The sequence below is a fragment of the Astatotilapia calliptera genome, chromosome 14 (assembly GCF_964374335.1).
Source record: "Astatotilapia calliptera chromosome 14, fAstCal68.1, whole genome shotgun sequence".
NCBI classification, from domain to species: domain Eukaryota; kingdom Metazoa; phylum Chordata; class Actinopteri; order Cichliformes; family Cichlidae; genus Astatotilapia; species Astatotilapia calliptera.
Genome location: NC_137435.1, coordinates 35,658,287 through 35,673,996, shown reverse-complemented (window position 1 = coordinate 35,673,996; position 15,710 = coordinate 35,658,287). Strand labels below are relative to the sequence as shown.

At 40.3% G+C, this 15,710-nt stretch overlaps 2 protein-coding genes across 2 annotated transcripts; both read left to right on the top strand.

Annotated features, from left to right (window-relative positions):
• Positions 1-602: 602 nt before the first annotated feature.
• On the top strand, positions 603-8,578 carry LOC113035681 (tapasin-related protein-like). Its single transcript, XM_026191292.2, has 7 exons — positions 603-964; positions 1,106-1,282; positions 1,362-1,637; positions 1,925-2,254; positions 3,837-4,163; positions 4,333-4,416; positions 8,400-8,578. Exons 1-7 carry the CDS (start codon positions 916-918, stop codon positions 8,426-8,428), a joined length of 1,272 nt encoding a protein of 423 aa, XP_026047077.1. The 5' UTR covers positions 603-915; the 3' UTR covers positions 8,429-8,578.
• Positions 8,579-10,599: 2,021 nt separating this feature from the next.
• Positions 10,600-14,554, top strand: LOC113035679 (tapasin-related protein-like). The gene is made up of 7 exons (XM_026191290.2): positions 10,600-10,791; positions 10,908-11,084; positions 11,183-11,458; positions 12,474-12,803; positions 13,442-13,777; positions 13,847-13,930; positions 14,097-14,554. Exons 1-7 carry the CDS (start codon positions 10,746-10,748, stop codon positions 14,126-14,128), a joined length of 1,281 nt encoding a protein of 426 aa, XP_026047075.2. The 5' UTR covers positions 10,600-10,745; the 3' UTR covers positions 14,129-14,554.
• The last annotated feature ends 1,156 nt before the right edge of the window (positions 14,555-15,710 follow it).

Here is a 15,710-nt window from a genome sequence, read left to right as displayed (position 1 = left end):
ATTAAAGTACGAAAAAAAACAAAAAAAAAAACAAAAACCTTCGACCACCACAAGCAGCGTGTTCTCATATGCATGATAGGTTTTGTTGTGGTTTAACTACGCTCCCAATATCTAAATAACGTATGATGTAGATTATTAGACCTAAAATCGGGCATGGAGAAATAATTATTTGAGTGCTTTCGCTACATTCACAGCTATTATTTGAGGACTTTCAGGCGAACTAAATAGTGAAACGAGATTAACAGGAAGTGACATGACTCTCGTCCATCAGCTCTGGTGCCGGAAAGACTAGTAAGGCTGCTGTCGTCATGCCCTCACAGCGACATCTCAGGGCAAAGTCAATACTACGAGTTTTATATAAAGTCAAAAGCAAAAGCACCTGTTGCAAGCTGTTGACTCCTCATGAACTCCTGTGAACTATTTATTAAACTATGTGGTGCGGTGGTTCACATAGTCACATTACAGCAATCCTGAGTTCGAATCAAATATGGAGTACATTTGCCCCGTGACTCCAAGTACACCGGGTACCGCTCACAGTTTAGAGTCCGTTTGTGTGGTAATGGATAAAGTAAAATATGCACCTACCAGACAGACCTCTGGCCACGTGGCAGCTGGGATAGGCTGCAGCTACAATAATGTTACGTCTAACATTAAAACAGGAACGCTGTAAAAAGAACTAGGACATTGTATCCTGATTTATTTATTTATTTATTATTTGCAACTTCCTAGCATATATTCTCGATTTTATTAACTTTTTTGATTATGATTAATGTTTTTTTAAAGGTTATGTTTTCGAGCTGCTCATCACGCCAGAAATCGCACTCCTTTTTTCTTTTTCCTTTGAAATGAAAGTGAAAGTGTCAAGAGAAACTTTGTGTGGACATCGGACAACAAGGAGTTCGACAGTGGAGAAGAATGAGGGTTTTAATCTTGAGGATTTTTGTTTATTTGTATCTAAGTGCAGGTGAGTTATAGTGCAACACGTTGTCACAGATTAGCTTAGGTCAGTTTGTGCGTGTTAGGTCAACAGTGACTATAGATATTCTAGTCTACCGCATGAATTCCAACGGCTATGCTGTCTGACTGATGTATTCGTGTCATTCAGGTGTGTGGAGTGTCCATCAGATCCAGTGGCTGCCTTGTTACTTCATTGATGAGCGTTTATATTTGAACAAGGACAACCACACTGAGACTCGGGTCATCCCCAGAGAGGCTATACTTCAGTTTGGTCAGAAAGGAGATGCTCCTGTTAACCCAAACGCCATCACTTTCCTGGTCATCAGTGAGTTACTGCAGCCTGCATGAGGAGAAGGCTGAAAAAACAACTACAGTGTGTTAGTGTTTATTTTATTGTCTTCTAGGATCAAAGTTGGATCTGCTGCAGTATGTGGAGGGGGTGGAGGCAGAGCAGCTGAAGTGTGAGCTGCACAGATACAGCACAGAGGGCGGTTACGTCCGCTGGCCTGTCCTCGGTGCCCGGGAGTACAACCACTGGTTTACCTGCATCCTCAGACACAGCAGGGGCCGCTTCACAGTCGCTGGCACCCTTAGACACCCCTCTGACCAGCCTCCCCCAGGGCAGCCAGACTACCACAACTGGTCTGTCATCGCTGACAAAGAGGTACTCACCACCGCAGGTAAACTCACATATGAGGATTCAGTTTTTTTCTTTTGAGCCATACAGACCATCTCCTAGGGGTTTGTTAATTGCCTGCCTGTTGCAGTGGCAGAAGTTCAAGGACAGAGTGCTGAAAAGAAACTGTGTTTGTATCTTGGAGATTCGAGTAGAAATAGAGAGACAGTTATAGTTATATTGACTTGGAATGGTGGATGGCCAAATAATTGTCATGTCATAGATACAGGAAGTGGTTGTCACCTGTTTGAGTAAAGGACACTTGTGTTGTTTGTCACACTTTTTCCACAGTCGCCATGGTCATCAAAACACAGACTCCCTCAGTTAAAGCACGCCTGAAGTCCCAGCAAAAGCTCCACTGCCAGTTTGATGTTGACCACAAGGGTGCAAAGGTCACTGTAGAGTGGCATAGGCACCGCCCTGGTGAGAGGACCAAGCTCTTCAGTTACAACAGGCACACAGGACAGACTGAGGGGAGCGGTGTCGGACTACGTGCCCTTGCGGCTGGAGATGCCTCTTACACCCTCGCCTCCACCACAATGATCAGTGAAGGGACCTACATTTGTTCAGTGTCCGTGTATCCACTGTTCACCAAGGTGGATATATATCTGCAGATTGAAGGTACATAGGATTGGATCATTCCCTAAATGTCTATACTACCAGTCAAAAGTTTGGACACACCTTCTCATTTAATGGTTTTTGTTTATTTTCATGACTATTTACATTGTAGATTCTCACTGAAGGAATCAAAACTATGAATGAACACATATAGAATTATGCAGTAAACAAAAAAGCGTGAAATAACTCAAAACATTTTATATACTTTAGATTCTTTAAAATAGCCACCCTTTGCTTTGATTACTGCTTTGCACACTCATGGCATTCTCTCCATAAGCTTCATGAGGCAGTCACCTGAAATGGTTTTCCAACAGTCTTGAAGGAATTTCCAGAGATGCTGAGCACTCCTTGGCCCTTTTGCCTTCACTCTGTGGTCCATCTCATCCCAACCCAGCTCAGTTGGGTTTAGGTCAGGTGACTGTGGAGGCCAGGCCATCAGGCACAGCACTCCTCACTCTCCTTCTCAGTCAAATAGCCCTTACACAGCCTGGAGGTGTGTTTGGTGTCATTGTCCTGTTGAAAAATAAATGATGGTCCAACTAATAGAAAACCGGATGGGATGGCATGTTGCTACAGGATGCTGTGGGAGCCATGCTGGTTCAGTGTGCCTTCCATTTTGAATAAATCCCCAACATGTCACCAGCAAAGCACCCCCACACCATCACACCTCCTCGCCTGCTTTTCCTTAGTGGTGCTTTCTTAGCAGCTATTTGACCACAAAGGCCTCATTCTCACAGTCTTCACTGAACAGTTCATGTAGAGATGTCTGCTACTGGAAAATCTGCGTGGCATTTATCTGGGCTCTAATCTGAGGTGCTGTTAGCTTGTGATTTCTGAGGCTGGTGACTCAGATGAATTTATCCTTAGCAGCAGAGGTGACTCTTCGTCTTCCTTTTGTGGGGCAGTCCTCATGTGAGCCAGTTTCATCGTAGTGCTTGATGGTTTTTGGGACTGCACTTGGGGATACATTCAAAATTTTAGCAGTTTTCCAGACTGACTGATCTTCAGTTGTTAAAGTAATGATTGACTGTTGTGCTTGCCATAAGAAGCTGTGTCCAAACCTTTGACTGGTACTGTATATGTTGTCAGTACAAACAATGAGAGTAAGAAACCTATTTTTAAATAGCTCTTTATAGCATTTTATTACTTTGACCTTCAGATCAATCTATTGACCTTGAAGGAAATGTAAGAGGTCAAATGTGACATGATATTTGAAATCTTTATATGGTACTTTTTATATGTTGTCAATATACAGCACCCTTTTAAGAATCTCAGTTTTAATGAACTGTTAAATCCATTTGTTGGATTGTTACTCCACTACACTCCACTAAGTGTGGTCAGAAACTTTTTTTTTTTAAATTATTCTGTTAAGTGTGTAACCTGAAATGCATCTTACCAAATTTGACTTCCTAGAATTCTGGAACTCAGACCAAATCTCAACTTTTAAATGTCACCAGTTTTGACCTGAAAGAATATTAAATTAAAACGAGTGAATTAAATAAAACAGCCCAGTTACTATAATAAATGTCTGCTGTTAGGTATTGAAATTACTATTATTATTTATTTTTCTCTCTCCTTTCCTCAGAGTCTCCCCATGTCTCCCTCAATGTTGCAACCACCCTGTTATTGCAGGAGGGCAAGGACTTGATGGTTAAGTGTGAGGCAAATGGCTACTACCCTCGGGATGTGGAGATAATTTGGTACGAGGAGGATCCAGGCACTCCACATCCCAAGCCACTAAACCATAGTGTTCTGTTCAGCCACAAAGTAAATGGGGACATGACCTTCTTGCTGTCAGGTGTCTTCTACCTCCAGGCTGCGCTCAGGGACTCTGGGAAAAAGTTCACATGCAGCGTCTCCCATCAGTCCCTGAAAGTGCCCATAACAAAAAGTTTCACCCTGATTGTGGAAGGTGAGTGTCAGTATAAGATAAGATAAGATAAGATAACCTTTATTAGTCCCACACGTGGGAAATTTGTTTTGTCACAGCAGGAAGTGGACAGTGCAAAAGTTATGAGTATAGTATAGTACTAGGAGCTAGCAGCTGGGAGGAGCAGAGCCTGATGTGTGTTCTGTTTCAGAGCCAACAAACTGGATTTTGTACCTCGTTGTGGGCTCTGTTGTGATCCTGCTGTTGTATGTGAAGCGGCGCTACCTGCACTCAGGTGAGTGATACAGAATTCCAGCTAAATGACACCTGAGGAGCACGTGCTTGCTGTTTGGGATCAACTGACATATAAAGCATGTTCAACCCCAATTTTAAAAAAGTTGCAAAGTTGTGTGTAAAATGTAAAGAAAATAATATAAATAACATATATTAGAGAAAATGATATTTATTCTACAGAAAATAGTTATTAATATAGATAAATAAACAGAATCGATGATTTGGAATTTAAAAAAAAATGGAAAACATGTAAAAAGACTAAAGTGACAAAATTTACGGAGAAAAATACTAGACTATTGAATTTGATGACAGCAACATATCAGAAAAAAATGTTGGTGCTGGGCAAGAAAAGTCTGGAAAAGTCTGCAGTACTGAAAAAAAGCGGGAGAAACATTTTTGGAGTCAGTAACATGACTGGGTATAAAAAGAGCATCTCAGAGGGGCAGAGCTTCCCAGAAGTGTCTAAGAATTGTTTGACAATTTCAGAATAATGTTCCATAAAATTGCAAACTTTAAATATGTCATAGTTTCCTGTACATAATATCATCAAAAGGTTCAGAGAATGTGTCTAAGGGACAAGGTCAATTTCTTTTTTAAATAGTTGCATTGAAGCATTAAATTTGATAGTTAATCAAATAATATGCCACCTGGCAAATGAAAGGCAACAGACGATAGACAAGGCAGAATATCCAATCAGAATTGGGCCATGCTTTAAAAACAGGGATTCTGTCATGGAAATCAATGCAAAGCTCACGAACGCCTCTACAAGTGAGTGTCTGTGAATACAGGTCACATCCACAAATGCAGGTTGAAGCTCTGTCACACAAAGAAGAATCTAAATATGAACTTCTGTTAACCCAGAGCTTCACAAAGTGTGGGGCCCGCCCCCTAGAGGGGAGCGCGGAGCCATTGCAAGGGGGGGAAATATGAAATATGAAAAGGGGAAAATAAAACCCAAAACACTTGGAAACTGCTAGCACAGGGCGCCCACACAAACGCAAAGCAGGAGATGAAGCATCGCATTGCTGAATATATTTCCAAACCAACTTCATTCTAAGCCAAAGACTAGAAAATATGGTGAAGCATATTTTCCCTTTGGTTTCACCTGCACAAGTGCCGAGGTTGGTCTCCCCTGCATAATTGGTTTTCCCTTTGTCGGGAGCAGCGCTGGGCTCTCCAAATCACGGACAAACAGTATCCCACATTCTTGAGTTTTAGTTCACAAACACTTATTGTAATGACTAACTACTCCTGACATTTCGGAGATGTTAGCCCTTTATACAGTAAAGTTACAGCGGGATAAAAATAATATCAGGCTCATCCTGCCACGATTTGTTCCCCCGGTTCAAATCGCGGACAAACAGTATCCTACAGCTGTTTATGTTTTTGAACCCATTTTGCACAGAGAGGCATTTTTTGAAAAATGTATTGATAGCAATGTTGAATATTATTACACAGGAAAAAAACAACTACACGTAAAATAATCACACCGTGACGCCTCTGCCTTTCTAAATGGAGGGACAGTAACTGTGTGTGTATGTAAGCGTGGAAAACCTGAAGATAGTCAGATTAACAGTATTTTGTCTCTATCTGCGATTCTGCAATTCATCTCATGTAAACAATAACGTGGCGCACAGCGTGACGTGAAATTAGGCACATACCTTTGACGTTGCGTGACGAACTCTGTATTCCTCGTCCACACGTAAACGCAAAAAAGGAGTTTTAAAAAATCTCAGTTTTCGGTGACTTGAACGCCGTTTATGTGTGGACGAAACAGCTGCGTTTTCAAAAATACCCGTGTAGGTGTGGACGTATCGTAAAGGAGTTAGTCGTTTATTTTATTACTACCTGTAATTTATTGCAGATTACTTTTATTTGCTTAATTGTTTACTAAATGTTTGAGGTGTGAAATAAACCGCAATGGAACAAAATATGGGTGTGTGTGGTTGGAGGATGGCGGGGATGGGAGGGCAACATTTGTCTTGTAAAACAAAGGGGGGCCTAGCAAAAAAAGTTTGGGAACCACTGTGTTAACCAAAGCTTATGAAAAATGGACTGAAGCTAAAGGAAAAAAGATGTTCTGTGGTCAGATGAATCAAAATGAGAAAGTCATGAACCAAGGTTCACACTCAGTAGGGACCTAAAGGCAGACTTGATACAAAATTCACAGGAACTATGTACAGATTTATTTCTTTAACATAAATGATCAGGAACAACCAGGGGAACGAGAATATAACTCAAGTCGAGGAAACCGGGAACTGAAATGCCCTGAGAATCCGTGATGGGGACTGTGGGAAGCTGCAACAGAAAGGGAACAATTACTTGTGTGCAGGAAAACAGAGAGTTAAAACTAAACCAGATTAAGAATGCTGTGGGTTACAATCAGAGTCAATATTCAATACTTGAATAAACACAGAGGTTAAGAGAGCCAAGTTAACTAAGAGTGAATAAAGGACTGGCGTGGAGCAGCCATCCACGGTAAGTGAAATAGTTTTGGAGTAATTGCCAGGGATGGAAAACAGGTGCGATACTGATGGCCCAACCCAAGGGCGTGGCCACCGAGGCAACCTGAACGCTCCCCGGCTAGTGTTCCCATTGACCATGACAGAGAAATTCTTTTTGGAAAAAACAAGTTCCCAGACTTGTTATCAGGGAAGTTCAAAAGCCTGCATCTCTGATAGATTAGAGGTGCATTAGTGTTTATGGATTTGCCACCTTCCAGGCAGTTCTGGGACTACAGGTGCAGCAGGTGGTGCTTTTCTATTTGTGCTCTATCCTTTTATCTTTGATATTTTCTCCTATTTTCTCCCACTTGCTTTTTTTTTCTCCTGCCTGTTAGCTTAGAAATGGTCATATTACACTGTAATAACTGAAATAACACTAATAGAAATGAATACAGAAACGAATACAGAAACACACAAAATGGAGGAGCATATAGAGATTTTATGGCGCTCATCTTGGAAAAGCGAAATATGTTTGGCACAACATGGGAGTCAGCTAATAATTCGGATTACAATTAGGCAGGACAGGTTTAATGGGGGGAAAAGTTGTTTTTCTGATCTAGTTCCCTTCTGGGTTTTTAGTCTATTTTGTATCCATTTAGTTTGTTATGTGTTCCTGCCTCTGTTGTATTCTTGTATCAGACCTAATCTCATTTCGGTATTGTGGCACTTGCTCCTTGTGTTAGTTTACTGATAATTGTGTAGTGTTTCTAGTTTGAGGCCTTAGTTTTACTTCTCTGGGCTCTGTTCTGGGTTATTAGGTTGTGTTCCTTTCCTCTTTGTAATTCCATGTTTAGGTACTTCATGTTGTATGTTAGGCGTTGTTTGTCTCCTGTGCTTGTGTATGGTTTAAAGCCTGTGGTGTCATCATTCCTGATTTTTTTATTTTTTTTCCTATATGTCCCAGCCTTATCAGTTCACTCCCGAATCCTGATTTCTGCATTTGGGTTTGATACACTCAATACACAGCTCTACACCATAGAGTTACTGCCATCAAATTCCGTCCACCCATTCTCTTACATTTATCCTTATCAGGGTTGCAGGGTATCTGGAGCCTATCCTCAGTCCAAAGACATACAGTTATTGGGGTTGAGTTAAGTGGTAATTCTAAATTACCCATGAAAGGTTGTATGTCTCTCTGTGTTAGCCCTGTGACAGACAGGCAGCCTGTCCGGGGTGTACCCCGCCTCTCACCTTGCAGTAGGTGTGACAGACTCCAGCCCCCTGGGACCCTCACAATAAATAAGCCATTAAAATCAAAATGAATTATTTGTGTTTCTTTAAATTTTCCATTTTATCAGTTTTAACATTTGATATGTTTTCAATGTTTGTGAATAAGATATGGGATCATGAGATGTGTAAAGCATTATATTCTGCTTTTATTCAGATTTCATACACTGTCCCAGCTCTTTTGGGACTTGTTGTATCACATGTGAGATGCTGAAGTTCTTTAAAGTAATTATTGTTTTTTTTCCCTCCACAGTGTGGAGAAAGTTGGTGCAGGTAAGGTGATATAAAAACAAAAAACAAAAAAGGGAATGGCAAGCACCTTGAGATGACTGTTGTTTTGGTGTTGTACAAATAAAATGGAATTGAATTGAAAGGAAGAAAGGAAGAGGTTGTGGCCACAGACTGAATAAGAGAGGTGAACTGCTAAACGAGTCTTCCTTCAGAGTCTTCACAGATACATCGACGGACTGAGGGCTGGTGAACTCCTGCATTCCATGTGTGACAGTGAGGCAGTGCATTACAACTCTGCTTAAAATGATGGGTTACCAGCTAGTGAACTGGTTGACTTGAACAAGTGTTGTATTTTATTTTATTTTTCTTTGTTAAAATTCATGGTAAACATTACAGTTTTGTTTGGGTCATTAAATTTCAGGGCTTTTTAAGAGAGGCCCTTTTTTTAGTTTGCAAAAGGGCAAAAGTTTGATGGCTTCTTTTTTATCAGGTATGAAGAGTTCGTCATGTTTTATTAATTTAGATATCAGTGATTGAGACATCCAATGTAAGTCAATCACAAGTCTGTTGGCAAATAGTTTTCTGAAGTACTAACAAATAAGTAGTTACTTTTTATTACAGTTTATGCTCCACAGATTACTCTTTTGGATTCAGGATGTTATCCTGTATACTCAGGACTCTTTCAAAGATTATGTGAATCAGAGCTGAAAACTGAGGATCTGAATTCAGTGATCCTGATGATGGCTTCAAAGAAATATACAGGGACATACCAGCTCACAGCTATTTTAGAACAGATGGTCAGTTGTAATAACACTGGACTGATGTCAGATTGTACTGATGGAAGCCTATTTAATTCAAGAGCATGGATATATTGTATTCTTATATTTTTGTAGTGCATTTGATGATGTCAGACATCTTTTTCAAATGAAAACTTTGCACTACTTTGGATTTGGAAAGAAGCTTGAACACGCAATCCATAAACTCCAAATTCAGTTGCATTTATACCAAATGCATCAACATTTTTAACCACATTTATTTTCTTTGTATAACAAAATTTGTTTACTAAATTAAAATTGCATTATCTATATCTTAAATCACTTTGAGACATTGGAAAAGAGAATGCTGCATAGGTTAAACTGGACAAACCATCCTTCTGAGATGAGATAAAAACTTATCCCACTGCCTTCAAGATGGATGGATAAAGAAGACATTGTGTACTCCGAGACTTCTCCTGGACTCAGACAGCTCTGCATAGCAGCAATTGACTTTTGTGATGATAAATGTACAAAAGGTTTTTAGAAGCATTCAGTTGCAGAAAGTCTAATCTTCTTTTATTTTGAAGGAATTTGAGGCTGAGGAGGTTCATGTAACAAGGAGTAAGCATATTTCACTTCCTCTTCCTCCCAAAGGGAAAGAAGAGAAATTCAAAATTGTAAATGAATTTACCAACAAAATAATCATTCAGGCTTTAGTTGGTTTTACTTGGATATGACCACCTGAGTATTCTGTGAAGATGATATAGAAAGTGTGGATTGTCTGCTTTTTCCACACTGGCTTTCTGGAATCACAGGAGGAGTTGGTTACAGTCCAACAGGATTCAATAAAACAGTATGGAATATGTTTTGGGGCTTTGGTATCAGGACTCTTTTTTTCTTTAGGAACTTTTTTTAATGCTTATGCTTTTTTCATGTTAATTAATATTTTTAATATTTATTGTATTTGATATGTCTCTTGATATGTCTCCTAAACACTCAGCCTTTGTATAATTTATTTTTGTTTGGTGGATAAGCGCCTCATCTGTTCGTATTGCTATTGTTCATTAATAAAATTGGGTGGAAAAGTTCTCTTGTACGACGTGTGTTGAATTTCAGGACTTCTCTCTATTGATCTGGTATTTTCATGCGGTCAGTTTTCACAGCGACACTTCAGGACAACAAAGGTACTGCAAGTTTAATACAGTTAAAAAACAAAAAAGACACCCCCCACCAAAAAAAAAAACAAAAGACAAAAACAAAACTATTCGCCGTGAATTTACAATAGATCTTTGTGGGAAAACGAATCGGTAAAAATCCAGCTTTTATGTATGACACAGCACAGACAGTAGTTTACACAGGACACACAGTCATCCTCATAATGACTGACAATAAAATAATTAGGACACCTGTACAGGCTATCCGGGGAAATTAACGCAATTTAACAGCAAATATTCTAGATTTTTTCTTTTTTGTTATTTTCTTCTGTGAGCAGCTCGTTATCCTGTTCTGCACAGCATTCACCCCTGCAGAGTGAAAGTGAAAGTATCCCGACAAACTTCCTGTGACAATCGCGCAGCAAGGGGTATGACCGTGGAGGGCACCGGGGAAGAATCATGAGTTTAATATTCACGATATTTATTTACTGGTCTCTAAGTGCAGGTGAGTTATTGTCACAGATTACAGCTTGTGTGTAGGTCAGCAACAAGTATCGGCACTACAGGCTACCACATGAACTTAACACTGTTTGATCTTCTATGCCCGTGTGTGTCATTCAGGTGTGTGGAGTGTCCATCAGATCCTGTGGCTGCCCTGCTACTTCATTGATGAGCGTGTGTTTTTGAATAAGGACAACCACACAGAGACTCAGCTCATCCACAGAGAGGCTATACTTCAGTTTGGTCAGAAAGGAGATGCTCCTGTTAACCCAAACGCCATCACTTTCCTGATCACCAGTGAGTTACTGCAGCCTGCATGAGGAGAAGGCTGAAAACAACATGAACAACAACAACAACAACAACAGTGTGTTAGAGTTTATTTTATTGTCTTCTAGGATCAAAGTTGGATCTGCTGCAGTATGTGGAGGGGGTGGAGGCAGAGCAGCTGAAGTGTGAGCTGCACAGATACAGCACAGAGGGCGGTTACGTCCGCTGGCCTGTCCTCGGTGCCCATGAGTACAACCACTGGTTTACCTGCATCCTCAGACACAGCAGGGGCCTCTTCACCATCACCAGCTTCCTCAGGCGCCCCTTCGACCAGCCTCCCCCAGGACGGCCAGACTACCACAAATGGCCCCCCATCCCTAACAGAGAGGTACTCACCACCACAGGTAAACTGAACATATGAGGATTTCAGACTAAAACTGAATATATATGTCTTAAAAGTTTGTTTTTTGTTGGAGTTATGACTAGTCGTTAGTATTGCTGTGCCAGACCCCATAAAGGAAGAAAATATAAATATTATGGGAACAAACTTTGACTGAAGGAAAATAAAACAATTAACTTGATTACAAATGACTAACCATCCATTAAAACAAATAATAAAATGTTCATAAAATAATTAAAATAATGAAATAATAAAAATGTACTTAATTCTTCTCATAAAATACATTGATTTGGTCAGTCTGATTAATAATTAAATGAAGAACTACAATCAAAGTTAGACATCAGCAGTCTCACCCGATGACATATTTACATATCTACAAAATGTATTACACCAGCACATAACCTAGAAATATTAGTATTTGTTTGAGAGAGAGTGCGTCCCAGAACAAATGTGTATTTGTCCTATAAGATGTGGTTGAATGCATCATTAATGACAACAAAGAGCATCTGTGGCAGGTGCATTGGATTTCCTCAACGTGTGCAGGAATTTTTAAGCTAATTAAAGATAAGAAAGTGTTATCATGTGGAACAATGGTACTGAGTTAATGAGGAAGATTGCATGCATGTAACAGGAACCTGTGTCTGTGTAACTAATATCAGCCAGTTGGTGTTAATGATTACATGGATGAGACAAATAAACACATGTACACAGATAAGAGGTAAGGATCCTTGTGTTAAGCTATATGCACAGTAGGCTGTACCCAGGTGGTTTGTTAACTGAGTGGTATATGTACCCAGCTAACCAGGAATCTTCAGCCGTAATGGCCTAGAATTAGGGATTGCCAGAGGTGTCACATTTCAGATTTAAGAAATGTTGCACCACTTAGGGTTCATCTTCAACTTTCAATACACAAATGAAATATGGCCTTTCCCATGGCTCCTACACTGTTATTGGACACTTGTATTGAGAAATGTGCTTAACAACTCGCATGTGTTCATGTTTGTCACACTTTTCCACAGTCGCCATGGTCATCAAAACACAGACTCCCTCAGTTAAAGCACGCCTGAAGTTCCAGCAAAAGCTCCACTGCCAGTTTGATGTCGACCACAAAGGTGCAAAGGTCACTGTGGAGTGGCACAAGCAGCACCACGGTGAGAGGACCAAGCTCTTCAGTTACAACAGGCGCACAGGACAGACCCAAGGAAGTGGTGTTGGACTACGTGCCTTTGCAGCCGGAGATGCCTCCTACACCCTCGCCTCCACCATGATAAGCAGTGAAGGGACCTACATTTGTTCAGTGTCCGTGAATCCACTATTCGGCAGGGTGGATATAAATCTGCAGATTGAAGGTGAGGAAAACAGTCAGAGAGTTCATAGGCCATGGACAAAAGTACTAATACTAAATTGTGCTTATATGCTTTCAACCACATTTACTGATGGAGTTTAAGGTGGACTGTGAAAAAGCTGTTTGTGATGTGTACAGCATAGTGTGACAACCATAAATACTCTTATTATTACTGTTTAAAGTTTGCTGGAGATGTTTACTGCTATCAGGAGCAACGTCAAAAATATGTGGTAGAACCAGTCCGTCGCTGTTTCCTGTTGCATGCCTGCTGTCACTCACTCTGCTGTTCACGCCCACTTTTCAGCATTATCAGCATAGCGTCATCGCCATCAGGCTACATGCTGTTGGAGGGCTGCACATGAACATGTCTGCAAAACCATGTCTCCTGAATAGGACAAAATAGCGTGTAAAAGTATCTTTGTAAATGCTGACAAAAAAAATTTTTAACTTTTTTTTTTATTCAGTCTTTTTTTCTTTTTTTAAAAAAAAAAGCAAATCAGGCTCTTAAAGTGTTCATTCTCATCTTATGTGATGAAAGTCGTATGGTGTGGATGTGTTTTTTAGAACTTAGAAATATAGAAAGTCAGCAGAAAAGCCACTGTTCGTTTCAGCTTTTAAAGTAATGTTTTTTGCTTTCCTCAGAGCCTCCCCATGTCTCCCTCAATGTGGGACCCAGTCTCTCACTAGTGGAGGGTAACAAGAGGAAGATTGTGTGTGGGGCAAACAGCTACTACCCTCGGGATGTGGAGATAATTTGGTACGAGCAGGATCCAGTCATGTTGGACGCTCCACATCCCAGGTCACTGGAGAATGTCTTCCTTTCCTACCACAAAGAAAATCGGGACATGACCTTCTCGTTGTCGGGCTTCTTCTACCTCCAGGCTTCGCTCAGGGACTCTGGGAAAAGGTTCACATGCAGCGTTTCCCATCAGTCCCTGAAAGTGCCCATCACAAAGAGCTTCACCCTGATTGTGGAAGGTGAGTCTCAGTGTAATACTAGGAGCTAGCATCTGGGAGGAGCAGAGCTTGATGTGTGTTCTGTTTCAGAGCCAACAAACTGGATGTTGTACCTCGCTGTGGGCTCTGTTATGATCCTGCTGTTGTATGTGAAGCGGCGCTACCTGCACTCAGGTGAGTGATACAGACCTGCTGCTACATCAAAACACACACACAAGGAAAGAATACAGTCACACGAGCTTGCTGTTTTGGAGTCACTGACATGAAAGCATGTAATATGAAGATCATTATGACATAACTCGTTGATGTTCTAGAGGGTAATTGTCATTTTTCTTCACAGCATGGAGAACGTTAGCGGGTAAGGCGATATAAAAACAAACAAACTGGAGGACTGGGATCAGAGCGAGAGGATGTGGCCCCATTCTCAACACACAAGGCTGGCTGGCAAACTGTCCTTTCTGGGGTCCCCATAGAAACACCAGTGAAAGGTAGATTTGTGTCGATGTGTAAACTCCTGCATGTATGAATGTAAAACAGTGCAATAACATTAAAACTACTGAAGATTACGGGTTAGCAGCTGCTGAGCCAGTGGATTCAGGAGCCAGGACTGATTCTTCTGATGCACGAGACACTTTTTGGACTAAACACTGGGGAGACAAGGTTCTATATAGAGCTGAATAAAAACAGAATATTGGAAACTGAATGTCAGTTTACTAAATGAAGATTACTGTAAAATTAATAAATATAATAAGGATGCTGAAAAGAATGAATCCATAAATAAAATATGCACTACCTTTACTATAAGCTTTTATTTAAACACTCAGGTGAAAAATAAACCAAGTAAGATGATGTTTGGAGAGCGCGGGCAATTCTAGGTTTAAACCTTTTTTTTGGGGGGGGGGTTCAGCTCCCAGTCATGCATGCAGTGCCTTTATTTATTAGTAATGGAACATGCTGTTTGCAAATGTCATCAACCTTTTTCACACTTGCAAACCTTAACTCATTTTGATTAACATCACAATGTCACCTTCAAAAGGAAATGAGTTCCTCTAAGAATAATTCAGAGTGAATTGTGAGAGATTTCAATCTAATCCACCCATTTTAGCATGGATCCAAACTGAGGCAAAGGCTCAGTCATTAAAGAGGCACTATTTCAGTTTCTTAATCACATAGAGCCAGCTCACTGAGTCACCAAGCACTTAAAGTAGCATTACATAGTATAAACAATGGAAAATCCCTGCATAGACCTTGTACATGAAGCAAACTTGTAATAGAGTTGTTTTATATGTTTTTGAATTCATACAAATGCTCCCTTTGTTATGCAGACTCAGCACAAAGCATCATGTACCCTAATTTCACGAGTGGAGAACAGATTTGTAGTCTGTTCCCTCTGACTCTGTGTGTCTCTCTCCATATTCCTGGAATTGTATTTTTTGGAAAATGATAAAAATATAATCTTATAATTACTATAACAGCAGGTTGGTGTTCCAAATAATCAACAACAGTACAACCCACTACTTAGATACGTGAAATCATCATTAATAAATGTGGGTAAAAAATGAAGCTACAGCTTTATAATTTTTGGTGAATGTGACTACATGTCCACTCTTACCTGTTTCTTTTTGCTCTCTCTCTTTGCTGTCTTCACCCTACTCCCTCTCTATCCTCCTCTCTCTCAGTCTTTGTGCCATCACCCAAATGTTAAATGTTGCAGTGAATAAAAGATAAACTGATCCATATCAGTTTATAGCAATATTCAAACTGAATACAGGTTGCTGCTGACATACATAGATAACAACATTCTGACTTGCTGCCACCTGGATCTGGAGCTGTACAGTAAACAAACACTGAAGCCCAATTTGACCAGAATAGGAATAGAAATTTGTAACAAACTATTAATAGTAAAGTTCATCAGCTCCTTGGCTGGCAACTCGCAATATCCCAGCACACTAGT

Excerpts from the sequence above, each read along its gene's own strand:
- LOC113035681 (XM_026191292.2), top strand. The coding sequence starts at position 916 with ATGAGGGTTTTAATCTTGAGGATTTTTGTTTATTTGTATCTAAGTGCA. Across the intron at positions 965-1,105 it reads TTATTTGTATCTAAGTGCAG|GTGTGTGGAGTGTCCATCAG; the intron begins GTGAGTTATAGT and ends CGTGTCATTCAG. Across the intron at positions 2,255-3,836 it reads TATATATCTGCAGATTGAAG|AGTCTCCCCATGTCTCCCTC; the intron begins GTACATAGGATT and ends TCCTTTCCTCAG.
- LOC113035679 (XM_026191290.2), top strand. The coding sequence starts at position 10,746 with ATGAGTTTAATATTCACGATATTTATTTACTGGTCTCTAAGTGCAG. Across the intron at positions 10,792-10,907 it reads TTACTGGTCTCTAAGTGCAG|GTGTGTGGAGTGTCCATCAG; the intron begins GTGAGTTATTGT and ends TGTGTCATTCAG. Across the intron at positions 11,459-12,473 it reads AGAGGTACTCACCACCACAG|TCGCCATGGTCATCAAAACA; the intron begins GTAAACTGAACA and ends ACTTTTCCACAG.